We start from the raw sequence: 17,196 nt of genomic DNA, 5'->3' as shown, positions 1-17,196 counted from the left end.
TTTCTTTAATTAACACATATTATGAGGATTATTTCCTCATTGATGATGCTATGTTCAAACACATAGAACGTAATTGAGTAAGTTTACATCATTTTTTATTGCGTGATATTGTGAATTGCCTAAATTGTTTCACCTAAAAACTGAATTTTAAATGCATTTTTTTTAAATTTTAGGCTTTTTTTACCAGGTTAAAAAAAACTCATGACATTCATTTTGCCTTTATTAGGGACCCCAAGTTTTTTTTACCTAGTTTCTTTTTCTCTTAACTTTGACAACTCCTACGGAACAAAAGAGATGGCGAGTAAAACATCGATATATTGTTGTAAAGTAATTTTTAAGTTTTTTTTATTTTCTGTTACGTATCTTTGGATTTGTCCTTAAGTTATTTGTTTTGACAAGTACACGTGGGTTGGTTTCATGAATAATAGTTTTAATGATATTTGACTTAGTAAGTAAACTTTGGTGTTTAGTGTTGCAAAAGTAAATATTAATTAAGTGATGTATTACTAAAATATATTTATTTTGTGCAAAGTGTACTATAGTTATATTGTTTATATAACCGGCACACTGTAACTTAATTATAAAATACTATCATATTTCTATTTGATAATTTGTCACTTAAGTGCAACCGTTTTGATACATTTGTGGTATTAGTGCCTTTTATGCAACTTATATAGACCTATAAGGTTTTTCTCGAAGTTTTTTTCCTTTTTTTTAAGCCTCGTAAAAAACCGTAGTTCAATATCTTTGTGTAAATAATTTACGTATTTAAATAACCTAAGCTAGTTAACTCTTATCTATCTAATTGTTGCATAATCGTGTTAACATTTCTCACCTTCCACCATGTGGTCTGGGTTTGATTTTCGTTATCATTTCTAATGTCCTCGATGTTGGCCAGCTGTTCAGCGGTAATAATAGGATGTCGCGGCTTTTTAGAACGGAAAGAAAAAAATTTGGTAAACATGGTTTTCACTCACTCTCACGCCCATAAATTAACTCTCAAGGGATGGTTTCATAATTCTTACTAGTTTGTGAAAAAATTAAAATTTTATATCTTACATTACAATACCTATGTTTACTGAGCAGAAGTTGGCTTTATCCGATTGCCTGGGACATAGAGCTTGGGACGACAATAACAGCAGCCTAAGTCATTCCACGCAACTACGGAAATTTCCAATCAAGTTTTTATATTTTTACAAACATAACGATAGAGCATTTACATGGCGACCTTTATAAGTGTGTACTATTAATCAAAATTAAATTTAGAGTGAAAACCATCGTACAGGTTCTCCTAGGAGCCCTGTATGCCTCCAATGTGTTGTTTTCATGGAGTGTTTAACAAACATTCTTTTTTCTCAGCCACTTTGGCTATTGGTAACCATAAAGCTGATACACATTGAGGCCTTCAGCCCTTGAATTACAGCATTGTTTATTAACACTGATTTTGGGGCAGTATGAATATTGCAATTTGATTTGAATTGAGGATCTTTTAATCAGGGTCTTGGAGAGTAAGGTCTGCTATTGTGTTATCTGTTCCTTCTGTTTAAATATGTGTGAGAGAAGTTATTCCTAGCCAAGGAGAAAAATGTAAGGGTAAAGGTGCAGTCATGGCTTCTAGGAAACAGTGTAAATTGTAACTAAAGTGAAAGGTTGGTTAGATTTTGTCACACGAGGGCAGGGTAAATTTCTAGTCATGGCTTTAAAAAAAAAAAAGCTTTCATAATAATTAATTTTGTTTTTTTTTTTACATTTGTGGTGGTTATTTTAAAGTAGGATATGCCGATAATTTTAATGTAGCTGTAATGTAACAAACTTGTTACATTTATGAGCATTATGTTTACCTATATGAAGTGGAGTATTAACGTCAGTAGCATATTGTTACCACTTTTAACTGTGTGTGTATCTGTTTTGGTACTACTTATGTCAAGTGTAGTATTTTATTAATAACGTAAATAAGTCTCGTACATAATGTTAACTTTTTTTTTATTGTAACTATAAAGACAGTTTAATTTAGGTAGCTTGTAAAGTAACGTGGCCGCGGCCATGTGAGGGTCTTCTGTGCTTGCTCTAGTGACTTAAATTTATTTTTTGCTTTCATAGCGTAGCGAGACTGTTTATTATGAGAGATAACCTTGAGTTTTGTCCCTCTCTACTGTTTTCTTGATACTAAATGCAACTTGGTACTGGTTCTCCAGAGATCCTTAGAAATATAATATTATAGTGAGTTCTATTCAGAACGACAGGGACTTGAGTGTCATTACTTTGTTACTGCCCTTGTGTAATTAAAGAAAAAAACTTTATATATATTTATTTATCAAAGTTCTGGAAGCTGCCTTATATGGGCTACACAGTAACAACTGTATAATCAGAGGACACAAGGGAGACTCATTTAATATTTAATTAGTTCTCACAATAGGAACTAGGAAGGTGGATTGTATTCGAAGTGAAAAACAAAACCTGGTGCTTATCTTCTACCTGTTTTATTGTTAATTAAGATTTGTTATATTTTCTTTGGCTATTGATTGAAATTACAAAATTACCCTTAACAGAATTAACCATAAGGAGTGCCCAGGCCATTAGTAACTATTCATTAAAACCATCTGATACATTTTACAAATTTTAACAATCATATTTTCACCAAAATAAATTTAATTGATTTAAGACATTAGTTGTTCCGATCGGTGCTGGAGTATGTATTCACAATATTCCACAGAGGACTGTTCACTGGCTGAGGATAACTAGGAAATTCTGGCATTCTTCAATTTCCGAGGGACCGGCGTGAATCTTGTAGATTAAATTTTGAATAGTCTTTAACTAATTATTGAACTGAGACTTGAAAAACTCGTGAACTGGCTGCTGCACCCCACTGGGACCAAAAAAAGGGGGTCCAGTGGTCAATAATCCAAATAAACAGAAAAGTTAGGGCAAAAGGTTAAATGGGGAGGCAAATATAACCAAAAGGACTTAGAATTTTCCACTTACCAGTCTGGGGTTGGAGTGAAGTGAGTCACTCCCTCAGGAGAGGCAGTGCGAGTGGTCACAGTGAAACATCATGAAAAATCGTAAGCACTAGCTACTCAGTTGAACTAAAGTGACTAGCCAACTAGATGAATAAAAAATTTAGGGAAAACTCCCGAACTTAAAAGATCAGATCTCTTAATTTAGTTGCTGCCGAAAATGTTAAAGTCGCGGGCGATGAGCTCCGAAGCGAGATGTGATCGCGGTGACTGCACAAGGACGAATCTCCCTATCTCCCAGGTGACATGTGGTTAAATTTGGGGCGAGAGGCCCAGAGTCCTAGGGAGTGGGAGAAATGGCCTCTGATTAGCTGGAATAAGTCTGCGAAGTACTTGCCCCTCCTACCAAGAAAAAATAAATACGAAGAGGGCTGATTGCCTAACTGGAAGGGGCCTCAGAGGTGCACTGATGCGAGCTCTGTCGGGGTGGAATGGAACTTAGAGTGTGTTGTGGTAGCGGCTGGCAGAGGTCTCGCTCCGGCGCCTAACTAAAGGTAAGTTAGTTCGCTTTGCCGCCCAGAGATGGCGCAAGCTGTCCGTTCGCCGGCCAGTGGTGTGTTCTAGAGACCGGGAGGTCGTTGATCTGGGCGGAAGTTTCTGGAATGGGGGGGGTGGTTAGCTTGTTGGAAATCTCTTGTGCCTGGCGCCGATACGTGCCAGACAGCACTGAAACATTTGGAAGGGGGCATGCCTGGCGATGCAACCTAAGCTGGGCTTGTCACGACGTTGGACACAGTTTCTGATCGGGTTCGGGACGTGAGGCGAATTTCTAGCATTTGCAAAATTACATCTGGGTGTAGGTTGAAGCGTTGGGAAAGTGTCGCAGGACTCTCATAGGAAAGATTTGATCAGTATGCACAAAGGTCTAACAAAGTTTATGTTGGAGAATTTAGGTGAATATTAAATTTGTGCCAAATACTTCAAATTTACGGAACAACAATATGTGCAGGGCAAAGATTGTTTTATACCTTAATTTGTTTTCCATTTGAAGTGAATGAAATAGAAAACAGATCAGATTAGAAGACATTCACGGCCCTGGCTGTAACTCACTGACATTAAATTCAGTCAGTAATTGTATCAAGTTTATCCCTTGATTCTGATGGCATGATCCTGTGAATATTGATCCTGTGGTGCATGATGCTTGCTTTTTTAATTTAGTATGTTGAAAGATCCTGCACATAAAATTGTCATATAACAATGAATATTGATCGTAAGTTGAATACAAAATATATTTCCCTTTTTATTCAACTTAAGATCATAATTTATTGTTATATCACAAGATTTGGTTTTGTGCAGGATTTTTTGACGTACTAAATTCAAACAGCATGCATCAAGTACCATAGGATCAAAATGTACAGGATAATGTCATCAGGATCAAGGGATAAACTTGGATACGTGATACGGAACTTTTACAAATTCAGAGTTTTTGTTTCGTCTTCACGATATTCCTAATGATCTCTGGAGAACCATAGGATCAAGTTGCAGCTAGTACCAAGAAAACAGTGCGGCAAGAACAGATATAAGAGCAGATTCTTGTGGAAAATAGTTTCGACTTTGTTATTGAAGCACAGAATTATTTACATTACAGGATTTTAAAATTGCAGCAAGAGTTTTTGTTATGCCACTTGATACTTACAGTACCTAACTATTTTCTTTATTAATAACAGTCACACTTGACAAAAGTATTTTCCAAAACAGATACACAGACGTAGTTAACATTGCAGTATTGATATACTGACGAGAAAACATATTCCAAATAATTAAATTTTACAAACTTTGTCTCCTGTCTCATAATAGCTACAGAGAAAGTAAATAGAACTAAAATTATTTATTTTACAAAATCTTAAAACAAATGTACACAAACATAGTAGTTAGCATGGTTGTAATGATGATGTACTTCACCTGTAAACTGTTTTCAAAATATCCAGTAGTAATTTTCAAAATATGTTTTCAGGGTAAATAGAGGGGCATTTGTAGTGTTCAAAAACTAAATTTTTGGAATGTTAATTTATTTTTTGTGGGAAACCTACTAGGTATAGAAGTTAACCATGCATTTGTTTTTTGTTTTTTAAGTTTCCTACATTTTTTTTTAGTTATTCTGAAAAATGGCAAAGTTATAATTGTATAATTTCATTAATTATCCGTGACCCGATTAACTAGGCATTTGGTTAAACCGTGTTCTCAATTAAAAATTAAACATTGGGGGGGGGGGGGGGGGGGGGGTAGTAACCAAGACCGCAATTCATTAGGGGGGAAGGGACAAGAAAGGAGTAAAACCGAAACTTACGTATTAAAAGTAGGAATGAACAGACAAAGAAATGGCCTAGAATTGCCTGTGAAAAGAAATGCTAGTCTGGTTTAAGCTGGATTACAAGTACAGAACAACTTTTTTGCTGTATTGTCTAACCTAAAGACATTAGAATGTGATTTTCGCTTATCGGTGCTGACCCCCTCCCCCCCCCCCATTATCCTGGTTAATCAAGGTTCTGCTGTGTGTGTGTGTATATATATATATGGTTTTTGTGTTGTTGCAAAGGTGAGTTATTTAAGGTTTCTTCGTATTTCGTAATACCAGGGGTTGTTTTATTTCATTAATATGTATTTCCGAGGTTATAGTTTTGTATATATTGCCAATTCTTGCAAAAAGATAGGTGTGTTGGGTTAGGTAAGCTACATTAATAAAGAGATTTTTAAACACAAGGTTCGGTTTCACATGCCGTGTTGTTGTTTTTTTCCCCATTTTTTATTACTGTTTTTAAGGGTTATTTCTAAAACCAAGCCTGTGGTGCCACACCTGCATTTGTTGTTCTCCCACACATATTTTCAACTGATATTCACAGCGTGTAAGATCATTGGTGTAAAAAGAAGTGCAAGTATTCGTAACCAACATAACGTGTGAGACGTTTTACACCCATTATATTACACTAAGTGAATATCTGTTAAAAATATTTGTGGCAGACAACAAATGCAAGAGCGGAATCGATTTAAAATTTTATAATAGATCTAAAAAAAATGAAAAAATGACAATGTCATATGAGACACATCCATTATAATATGTGTTACATAATTAATGTAGGTAAAAAAAAATGTTTCATTTGTTGCTATTCCACTTTTTTCAAAGAAGCTGCAACTCTACACATTCACTAATGTAAGTAAGTCGTTGCAATAGGAGGAGGAAGAAAAAATGCAATTGAACTAACCTGAAGAATTTTGATGGTAGTTCCAGCTACCTGTCCAGGTAAAAAATGATACGTACATGGAATACAAGAGGTTATTGGTTAGTGATTAAGTTTTAAAGGTTTATTTTTTTTTTTTTTTATCTTCTGTGTAACTTTGTGCTGTGTTGGATTCAGGGATGGTTGTCTTCATATGCAATAACTGTGGCGAGTCATTGAAGAAGAACAAGGTTGAGCTACATGGGCAATGTTCGCGACCGTTATCCGTATCCTGCATGGACTGCAACAAAGATTTTAAGTGAGTTTGAAAAATGTTTTGCTCTTGTATTTTATATAGACCACACAATAACTCAGATGTTCTTTTATTAGTTTGAATCAGTTTGTATAATTGGATAGATTTTGTTATTTGAGTGTAGCCATTTGCTTCTAATTTTTTGTTAGGATTTCCCAGGCTGGGAAGGGGGGGGGGGGGTGAGGTTTTTTGGGGCTGCTATTGTTTATTAGTCATGCAGCAAAAACACAATTTTATATTTCATAGCAAATGTGGGCCTCTTTGCTTACTGGAGCACGGGGATAGATAACACACATGTATCTGATGTATTTTATCCTTTATTTTAAATAATTAATTATTAATTTCACTTTGGTGCGGCACAATTCAGTGTGTGTTGATCCAAATCACTGTGTAGCCAATTTTGGTTTGTGTTTCCAGTGGTTCCTAGAAATTACTTTAGGCAAATGCCGAGACAGGTTACTTACAAAATCCTCAATTTCTTTTTCTTTTTTTTCATGTGTTTGTCTGTAATAAATTTTTTAACAATTGAAAAACTCTGTAAAACAATATCTAAAATCAGCTGGTAGAAAAAATGTGCCTCTACACTTTGGGAAACAGCACAGATTAACTGTTCGAAGCAGAGATAAAAGTATATTGAGTTTGAAAAGGCAATTTTATAGGGTAGTAGAAAAATAAACCCTTGGTACGATTAAAATCTCAAAATTTTCAGATTTTTTTTTCCAGGAAGTTTATTAAGCTTTGATTTATCATTGCCATAGAATGTATGAAGTTGAAAATAAAATAACTCCTAATCATCATCATAGAAAGGTAAAGGAGTATTTTCACATCAAAAAGAAAATTCTTATCGGGCAAGGAATGTAACGTAGGATCGTAGATCTACCAATCTGATATTCTGGCCATGCAACCAAAGTTTCTGACATTAATTATTAATATTTGCTTTTAAAAAATCAAGTCGATTGACATGACCTAGCAACAAAGAGTATCTATTTTCTGTCACAATCAACACATAAGCAAAGCAAGTATTTGAAAAACCATCTATGTAGATTTTTTTTTGATACTACGATACATGTTTTGATAACTTGTGGTTGGCTGAGAGCTTAATATCGGAAGATGTCCGGTACCAGAATCGGGCACTGGAACAGCCCTTTTTTTGAGGTGCATGTAAATATTCCTTTCCGTTTTCTCATCAATTATATGAGTAATTTTGTACGCTTTGCAGCAGTTTACCCTAAATGTAAGAGGTATTTATTTACATATTTATTTCAATATTACAGTACACTTTGATATACAATTCTTATGCTAATTGTTATAGTTACTGAATTTATATTGATAGAATCACTTTTTTGTGCCTATTCAAAATAAATTTATGTGAGAATTTTTGATGTGACCGGTCAGTGAAGGTGGTAGAACTTAATGACTGAATGAAACATTTGTGACTCAACAAAAACTTTACATAAGCACCTATAAAAAAATTAAAGATTTTCTCATTTGAGCTTGCAAAATATACTATGAAAGTTCTATAACAAGTGACTGGATAACTTGCATTGAAGTTGAACGTATGTCTGTTCTGCAATTCAGCTGGTGTGAATGTGAACTCTTGACACAGAACTCACTCTTTAGTGTTTATAGTTTTTTTTTCCATAATGTTTTCGTAATGTACTGTGACTTGTCAATCTTAATTGGTAATATGACTGGGTAATTGGTTTTTTTTTCCTCCATATTTATAAGAGGAGAGGATGCAAACAAAAGAGCAAGATGTTTTAAAATAAGTTTTCACCTTGGAGGATTAAAAAATTAAAATAGAAAAATTTGCTAGGTTAAAAAAGTTTATTGTATAGTAAGGTTTCATAAAATAGTTCAAATACTAGTCAAATAGTGTCGGAAATGTCTTTAAGTAAACACTTTAAATTTTCATAGCATTCAATGGCCCTGGTATGTACTTGTTACAATGTAGTAGGGGTCTTTCTCAGAATTTATATATATATATATATATATATATATCAGACAGCAAATTATTATAATGTTACCTAAAAGTTTCGGACTGTATGAGTGTTGTTAACATAAGAATAAATCTCTAAGAACATGCACAAAACTCTTTTCTATGATTTATCAAAAACCTTTGCAAAGGAATTTTTTTAAACTGTTTTTGTTTCCAATCTACAGAGGTCAAGTTTACAAGTGTTTGATTTGTTACTACTCTAGATTGCCTTACGAGGACAACCTGGAATGTAACAGTGTGAAAAGGCCCTTAATGTAGGTATTTAATATTGTTATGATCAAGTTATTCATTATGAAATAATGTATTTGTTTGTGTTTCAGCTTGGAGACGTATGTTGCGCACACTCAGTGTATTACTGAGCAAGAGAAGTATGCACCTAAGGGCTTCGTTGCAAAGCCCTCATCGAACAAGGGGCTCACCAAACAGCAGGAATGGATATCGATGGTGAACTCGATCATAGCATCTACCAACAATTTGCCGCAAGACGATATGGCTCTCCTGAAAGTCATCTCAAATTATGAGAACATTCCTAGGAAGAAAGTTAAGTTTGAGGTAAGTTCACAGACAAATTGTGACAAATGCAGCATATTTAACTGTGTTTAACCAGATAGAATGTTTGAATACCTGCTGTCACACTTTGAGAGGCCTTGCTAGAATGTTTGCAAAGCTGTTGTCACAATTTGAGAGGTCTTGCTGTTCTATAGTCTTTCACTGTCCCAGGTGTTTTTTTTTATGTGATGTTTGGGTTGGTATTTTGCTCAGAATTGAATTTGATGTATGAGTAATTTTGACTGATTTTTTTATTATTGAGATGATTCAGTAACAGTAGCAGATATGTAGATGTCAGAAACCAGAGGAAATTCTGACAATAACATTTTAAAAGTGCTTGAGCACTGAACTTAGAAACATTTTTGAGGAGTGAATTCTGTGGCTGGCATCTTGCAGCTCTCATCCTTTCACCTGACCTTGGGCATTAAGAACAGCCCCAACCTGGATCATCTGCGAGGAACAACATTTTATTACTACAGCACCCCCAGTCTGCACTGGTGAATCTACTCTCAAGACCTGCCTGACTCCTTTAATTCCTACCCTCATCTCTAGGGTTGGCACCACCTGCTAATCAAAAAAAAACATATTGGAAAAGTAATTTAACTGATGAGTTATGCTAAAATACAACGAATGGTTATGTCAGACTTGTAAAAGGGTCAAGCATAGGAAACATATCTACATATCTACAACAAAAACCAAATAATGTACCGTTAACCCAAAATATATAATTAAAACATCAATATTCTGTTATTGTGTATCTTTTCATTACCACAGCTGTTCTGCGAATAAAATAATACATGGGGATCTTAAAAATGTGTTACTACGATAAAGTCATCAAATAAAAATGTGCACAAAATAAAAATATAATTATTGTGAATTTTGTAAGTAATAACACTACTTGCTATAAGAAAAAAATAACCTTCCTTCTCTAAGGTCTTTACCAGTATGTTCTTAAATTAACTCTGCTAATGTTGTGCTGCAAATTTGGGATAATTGGCACCAATTTATTTTTGATTGAAAATTTAATTTCACATTTTTATTTTGACAGAGAATTCATAGTTTAACATAAACTTAGTTATCTTATTGTTCTCTCCCATTAAATCTTTTTCCACCAGGTTCCTCGAGAGGTTCCCAGAGCGTAAATTGAGATTTTGCAAACCCTTTGCGGCACAATAAGCTAGACTCATTTTCTTCCCATCTCAGGGCACGACCACTCCTTGTAACTTTGTCCAACTTCGTGCTCCTTAGTGCCTTCCTCAGTGTGCCCCTAGGGCAGCTCCGTTCCGAGAGCTGGCCGGAGGTGATCAACTCTTGTCACAGTCCTGTTTAGGGTTTCCAACCTGCTAGGCACGATCTGGGCTCCGGTCAAGACTACTTCCCATCAGGACAGCCGATTCCCCATCCCCTTCCCACCCCTCATACCTTTCAATGAACTTCACAGAGAGCACTGACCGGGCCGAAATCAAGGACATCTCTCTGGTCGGCGAAAGGTCTGCCTTCGCCATCTTGTGGCGAAGATGACAACTACTGTTCTTTAGTTTGGCAAGTAGCGAGGCCTCTAGCAGCCGCCGTCACACCTCTCCTCTCTCCTTTTTAGCCCGACAGAGCGTAGCCCAGTTGGGCCCATAAGCGCCAGGCTCCCCTCTCATGGGACATTTGAGAACTAGCCCCATGTCTGTTTTCCCTGTGTCTTGACAAAGCGTGCTGCTTTCGGAGAGCAACAAGTTATTTCCAAGCCCCCTTAAGTTGGGCTACCAGCCACCTTTGTTATTTTTTTTGGTCGTCGAAGCGCTCTCGACCGCAACCTCCAGCCAATCAGAGGCCAGTTGGCCTAATTTATAGGCCTCCGGGCTCCTAGCGTGAGTTTTAGCTACCTGCAACCTAAGGGACAAAGGATTTGTCCTTCTGCTGTCACCATTGTCATTTCCTTCCGGTTCTTCTCGCCCGCGAACCCTTTCGCAAATCAGTCTCGCTGAGACTAACCGACTCGCTTAAGGGATGTGATCCCATGGAGTATGGGAGTAATTAATCCCTTTCTTATTTATTTCTTGATTGATGATTGTGTTATTTTTTTTACTATGTTATTATTTAGTTTGACTCGTGCGTGGCTCCCACGAGCATTAGTGCATCTCCAGAGGGAGTGATTTTTAACGTTCTACCCCCAGAATGTGGGGTCCAAGAGTTTGGCTCTTTATCCGGTTTACATCCTCTTCTTTCCTGAATTGATGTGTATTCTACGCGTCTCTCCAGTCGGCTAACATTTGAGCTACCACCTCTTCTAGTCAGCGCCAGCAAACAGTCAACTATATCTGATAATGTTAAATCAGTAATTGTTACCTAAATTATACATAGTCCCACACTGGTTGGACTAAGAAAAGTTCTAAGGCAGTATTTTAACCATGAACAATACAAGTAAAATTTTAACTTTATTTTTTTTGTGAAAACTTGATTATGAGATGTTTTAGTTGGTCAAAAAAAAATGTTAAATTTGTATTCCAGGTACAATTAATAATCTATTTGTAATTTATAGTTTTGACAGCTGGGGCCCCAGTAACTTTTCTGTGTGTAATTTTGTAATTCTTTAAACTAACAAGGTTCAATTTATTATTTAATCAGTTATTGGTTCTCTAATACTGTTAAAATATAAAATTCCTTCTGCAGTCTTATGTACCAAACCACTGTCAAAAAGGAAAATAATGACAACTATAATTCCGAATAAACAGGGTAAGTTTTGAAATAAAACCACCATTTTATTATTTAACTGAATCACCGCTCAATCAACTTAATTCTCCTTTTTGAGAGTACGTAATTAAATTTGTTTAATGTTCGCCCTCGGGTTAATTGTACTCACCTTTTCTTTGCCCAAGCAGCTTCCTGGGCTTTTCATGAACTTGGGAAGCACTCTACTCTATACCCTAACTTGTATTACATTTTCAACTATGATGTTTATATTTAGGCACTCCTGTTTGTGTTTTAATCAGAACTTCACTGGTATAATGTATTTAATTTTCTTAGAATTTTATTAACTAAAATTTGGAACCATGGTTATGCTAACTAAGCTATGTGGCTGAAGTTTCCATATTATGGGGAAAAATTACATACCTAAGTAAGATTAGTTTCATGAATCACCAGTCATGAGCAAACCAAAATTAAGGCGTAATATCTCCATCACCTAATGGCGGCCACTTGCCCTATTTGAGCCACGTTCATAATACAAGATTTTTTTTTTAAAGCTAGAATTAACACAACATAACTATTGCGCCATTCAAGATCATCACACCACTTGAAATTGACTTTTTTTTTATTTTTAACCACCTTATTTTGGTATTCAGAATACTAACTCTGAGATCCGATAAGTGTTTACTACCAGCAAATAAATATTAATAATTTTAAAAGTTGGTTCTGTCAATAAGACTATTATTAATTTTGTGACATTGGGAACTAAAAGATTGGAAATAATAAGTCATTTGTACATTATAGCTTGAAATTGGTTTTTATGTACTTAAAATTTTGTTTGAGGTAATTTTTGAAAAAATATTTCAATCAAGTCATTAGAAAATATTTAAAAGGTCATCAGCAGCACATTGTATAAAAAGTTTTATCTTAATAAATACCAGGAAATTCATTTGCATGTTTTTTTCTGATAACACTTAATTTAAGAACATTCAGCTTGATCAGTGTTTATTAATATGCAGGAATTAAGTTGACAGTAAAGCAAAAACTAAAAAGAAATAACTCACAAAATGTAGTAATAGGTGATCAGCAGAAGTGTTCAAGAATTCTGTTGCAAAAGAACTTTCTATGATGTCTTAAATTATAGCCCAGTGGCAATGAATGTTTTACATTTCCACTTTAACTTAGGCATTTTCAACAAAGATCAATGAATATGAAATTGAGAATCTGAAGTTCTGTTTGTGCAACTAAATTTCAGTGGAACCTTGTTGAAACTAAGAATTTTTTTATTAACTATGATCATTCGATCTCGGCTCGAGCAAGTGTTTGGTGCAACTGGTCATAAGTCAGCTGGAAACAAAAATATCTAATCCCTCTGGCTCACAATATGCAGTATCACAACAGTTCAAACAAACCTCTTTTTATGTCCTAAATGTCGTAAATTTTACCACATTGCCTCGTAGTCTGTTGGCAACTATAAGTGTTGTAAGTAAAATAAAAAGACAAAGGAAATGTGTATGTATTATAAGCATATTTGTGTTAGTGTGAAGAAATATTGAGTATTATTTGTGTGAATATTATGTAATGGAAGAGATATAAAACTATAATTAAGAACTAAACATAAGTAATAAATATTCTGTTTTTTTTCTTTTCAGAATTTCATCAAAAGTGGCATTTTCAGAGGCAGTAAACAGTGTGTTGATCGAGTGTGGGATTTGCTAACAAAGAAATGGAATGAAATAAAATCCATCAAACCAAATGTAAGTGCAGCCAGTGCTGCAGACAAGAGTGCTGCAAACGTGGAGGAAGTAGAAATCAAGCTTCCGGAAAGTGTGAGCAGCATGGATGGCAAAGGGGGTACGAAACGGAGCAAGCATCAAAGAGAATCTCCGAATAAGAAGGTCAAACACGAGGAGAGTTTGACAACCGTGGAAAATCCTATGGCAGCAGCCATCGTACCAGACACAAACATAAGTGATGAATCTAAGCAAGATAAGAAAAAGAAGAAGAAGAAATCTAAAGGTGAACCTGCATCAAGTGATTTAGATCAATCTATGGCAGATGTGTCACATACAAACTTGAACGGTGAAACTAAAAAAGAGAAGAAGAAGAAGAAATCTGGAGGTGAAGCTGTATCAAGTGATGCAGATCAGTTGATGGCAGATATATCACTTGCAGACATGAACGGTGAAACTAAAAAAGAGAAGAAGAAGAAATCAGGAGGTGAAGCTGTATCAAGTGATGCAGATCAGTTGACAGCAGTTATCACTTCAGATACAAATGTAAACAATAAAACCAAGAAACATAAGAAGAAGAAGAAGTCAAGAGGTGCATCTGTATTGAGTCTTGCAGATCAATCAGCAGCCAGCATCACATCAGGTACAAATATGATTTAATAAAACTGTAAGGGGAAGGAAATAAGCTATAGGGGCAGTTAGTAGGCAGTGATAGGGTTGCAGCTGTAACCAGTGATGCAAGTCAATTGATGGTGGGTATCACATCAGGCACAAACACAAGTAAAAGAAGAAAAAAATATTTAGAAACAGTAGAAAAAAAAGTTTCATCTGCAGCTGGTGATGTTTTAGTTTTACAGTGGTCAAAATTGTAAATTCATATTTGAGTCGAAAATAGTGTTTGTTAGAAGGTTGTGCAATTGCAGGAGCTATGTATTTTTACCATGATTCTGGTATTCCTCTGACCTGCTTCTGAACCTGGTGTGGAAACCTAAATAATGATATTTTTGTTTTGAAATTGTGGGATATACATTTTATTATTGATTCTGTTCACTGATACACAATATATATGGCAGTTTTTCGAGAGCTAACCTTAGATCACGGGCAATTGCTAAAGCCAGGTAACAAGTGCTTCATCAAACACCTAGTGGTACTCTCGTCTGTGAGGAACAAGAAAGTAACCACTTCTCACTTGAAACCTGTGTATAGGGATGGGGCTCATAAATGTTCTGCTTCGACTCTTACTGTTTGTTGTACTTCTGATTCTGATGCACACAATTGAGCAACTCATAAACAATCTTCATTGCTTGCTTGTCATTCATCGCTTGTTTGTGAAGCTCATATTTTCTGTTTCTTTCTTGCTCCGCTGGTAGATCTACCAACTGATGCACGTTTAGAAGGCATGATTACCTATTTTTGATGAAGAAAGGTACAACAACTGCACATAATTTCAACTCAACAGGATGAACTATTTATTTTCAATTATCTGTTTACAATTGTTATTTGGATCATAGATAAGAGGTACATCCATGAAACACTAAATGGTGAATATCTGATAAGACTCAGGGGCCAAAGAGGTACTATCTTAAAATACTTAGAGGTAAATATTCAGTACAACTCATGCAACACCTATTGTACACTGATGAAACTATGTCAGAATAGGTATATACGTCTTGCGTGCCACCATTATTATTCGTACCATATGAAAGAGGAAAAGTCATGAAATATGTTCCGTGTTTTATTGCATAATCTTTGCACTCTGAAATATTTACATTCAAATGTGACAGGGATTAACAGTTAGTTCTGCATGGAGTATTTGTATTATGAAAGTGACTGTCTAGTTGTAGTGTGCTAAATTCAAGCAGCAGAGTAATTTTATGTTTCAAGGATCATATTGTAATTAAGTTTATTATGTAAGTCACTATATCAAACAATTCATAAAGATATGTATTTTACTATTCACACGAAAATGAGTAATTGTTTGGTAATGAAACAGTAACATATTAATGTCATAAGTTTTTGAGGTTAAAGTGTTATACCAAAATGGCAAAAATTAATGATTAATGTAAAAATCACTGACGATGTGATCATTAATCAGACAATTATACACTGCTTGATCAACATTGTTTTTGCTATTTACAAGAGAATGCCTTTTTTTATCAAATTTTACTATGTAAGATTGTTTCAGTATAATAAGATTTCATACAGTATCTTTGAAGTGGCGTAGAAGTATTGATTTACCTTAAAAATTAGTAAAAATAACTAAAGGGTAAACTTTTTTTAAGTCATGAAATATTAACATTGCAATAAGTTTGAGTTTTTTAAAAATATATTATGAATAATAGCATGTGTATTACTAAATACTAGGCTCAAGTGGATAACAGCATGCAGACTGTTAATAAACAAGCATATTTGCCTGCTATGTGCCCAAATTGCATAAGCATTCTTGTAATGAGTTTTTATTACTGCAGTTTTTTTTGTAATTGGGTGAATACCTGTACTGATAAACCAGATGTTTAATGTACGTTTTAGCTTCAATGTTTCTTGTGATGTGTTGTAGATTCGCAAACCCTGAACACTAGTGGGAGCAAGAAGTTCGACTGGCAGGACACAATCCTCCAAGTTCTGCAGGCTTCGGACAGGAAAGAGCTCCCGGTCAAGGTTCTCCGGAAGAAGGTGATGGCAAGGTACGTGGCCGAGGCGCATCTGCCAATCACGGACACCATCAAAGCCAAGTTCAACAAGAGACTAAACAAAACGCAAGGCGTGAAGGCACTGAAAGGAAGAGCAGTGCTGTCTTCTACCGTTTGACGTATCGGTTGGTGGATGCTGCTGGAGATTGATGTTTTACCGGAGAGAAGTGAAACATGTTCATATTTCCACATGAAACAAGTTTTCTTTCTTTGTGAAAGTCAGCAAGTGGTATTGTTGCAGTGGAGCCTTACTTGCACAGTTTCAGCTTATTCATTTGAAAAGGTGCTTATAATAAAACAATTGTTAATGGAATTGTTAATGGCCAGATTTTTGTCCTAGTAAGTCACCTATTCATGTTTGTTATTCCTCATTTTACTGTAGTGGGCTGGAAAGTGGAAGAGCTAGGAAACAATGTTGCAGGTTGTGAACAGTGGTTACATTGTCGCTGTTCCTCTGCACATATCGAGCGTCACGTCTGGTTGTAGTAAGTGCACGACGGGCAGTGGTTCGTACGCACAGTCGTAACTTGAGGCAAAGGAAAGTATCGCTCCAGTTCATCATCCTGCAAAGCAGTTTGCAGCAATTTCCTTATTTTACTACAGGCTGGTTCAAGAGAGGTAGTTTTGATCCAGAACAGTGATAGGTGGTGTGAAAATGTTTCATTTCTGATACAATATTTAGTGCACAATGTATAATGTGCCTTTTCCCCTCAAAAAATATTCTCTTTCGGTACCCTTTTTGCCTATTCATAACAAGCACATTCTATAGACATCCATTATTTGCTTCACATATTCTGGTTCGTCTGCTTGCACATTATTAACTCTTGTTTCCCCTCTCAATTATTAAAATTTTTAACAAACCTGGGATGTTTAAGAATGTCCAGTTGACCTAGCTCTACTTTTGTAAAACATCTTCACAAATGTCTGTCCTTGCCTAAACAGCTGCACTGCATAAAATAATTTTAATGTCTACAGCAAACTATTGTTATTGATGTTACATTGAAGTTCATTTCACCGAGAACTACTATGTCTTGGACAAAATTTAGTGAGTCCAACATATACAC

At 35.4% G+C, this 17,196-nt stretch overlaps 1 protein-coding gene across 3 annotated transcripts; it reads left to right on the top strand.

The window, feature by feature from the left end:
- The first annotated feature begins 344 nt into the window (after positions 1–344).
- On the top strand, positions 345–16,445 carry LOC134530382 (cell growth-regulating nucleolar protein). 3 transcript variants are annotated; one of them, XM_063365153.1, is made up of 5 exons: positions 345–448; positions 6,371–6,491; positions 8,805–9,036; positions 13,362–14,085; positions 16,000–16,445. In XM_063365153.1, exons 2-5 carry the CDS (start codon positions 6,373–6,375, stop codon positions 16,248–16,250), a joined length of 1,326 nt encoding a protein of 441 aa, XP_063221223.1. In that variant the 5' UTR covers positions 345–448; positions 6,371–6,372; the 3' UTR covers positions 16,251–16,445. The 3 variants fall into 3 exon arrangements, with proteins under 3 accessions (XP_063221223.1, XP_063221224.1, XP_063221222.1); XM_063365154.1 differs by lacking the exon at positions 345–448 and adding an exon at positions 462–480; XM_063365152.1 differs by lacking the exon at positions 345–448 and adding an exon at positions 6,171–6,255.
- The last annotated feature ends 751 nt before the right edge of the window (positions 16,446–17,196 follow it).

Source organism: Bacillus rossius, chromosome 3 (assembly GCF_032445375.1).
Source record: "Bacillus rossius redtenbacheri isolate Brsri chromosome 3, Brsri_v3, whole genome shotgun sequence".
In the NCBI taxonomy this organism is placed as follows: Eukaryota; Metazoa; Arthropoda; class Insecta; order Phasmatodea; family Bacillidae; genus Bacillus; species Bacillus rossius.
This window is presented reverse-complemented; position numbering and strand designations above follow the sequence as displayed.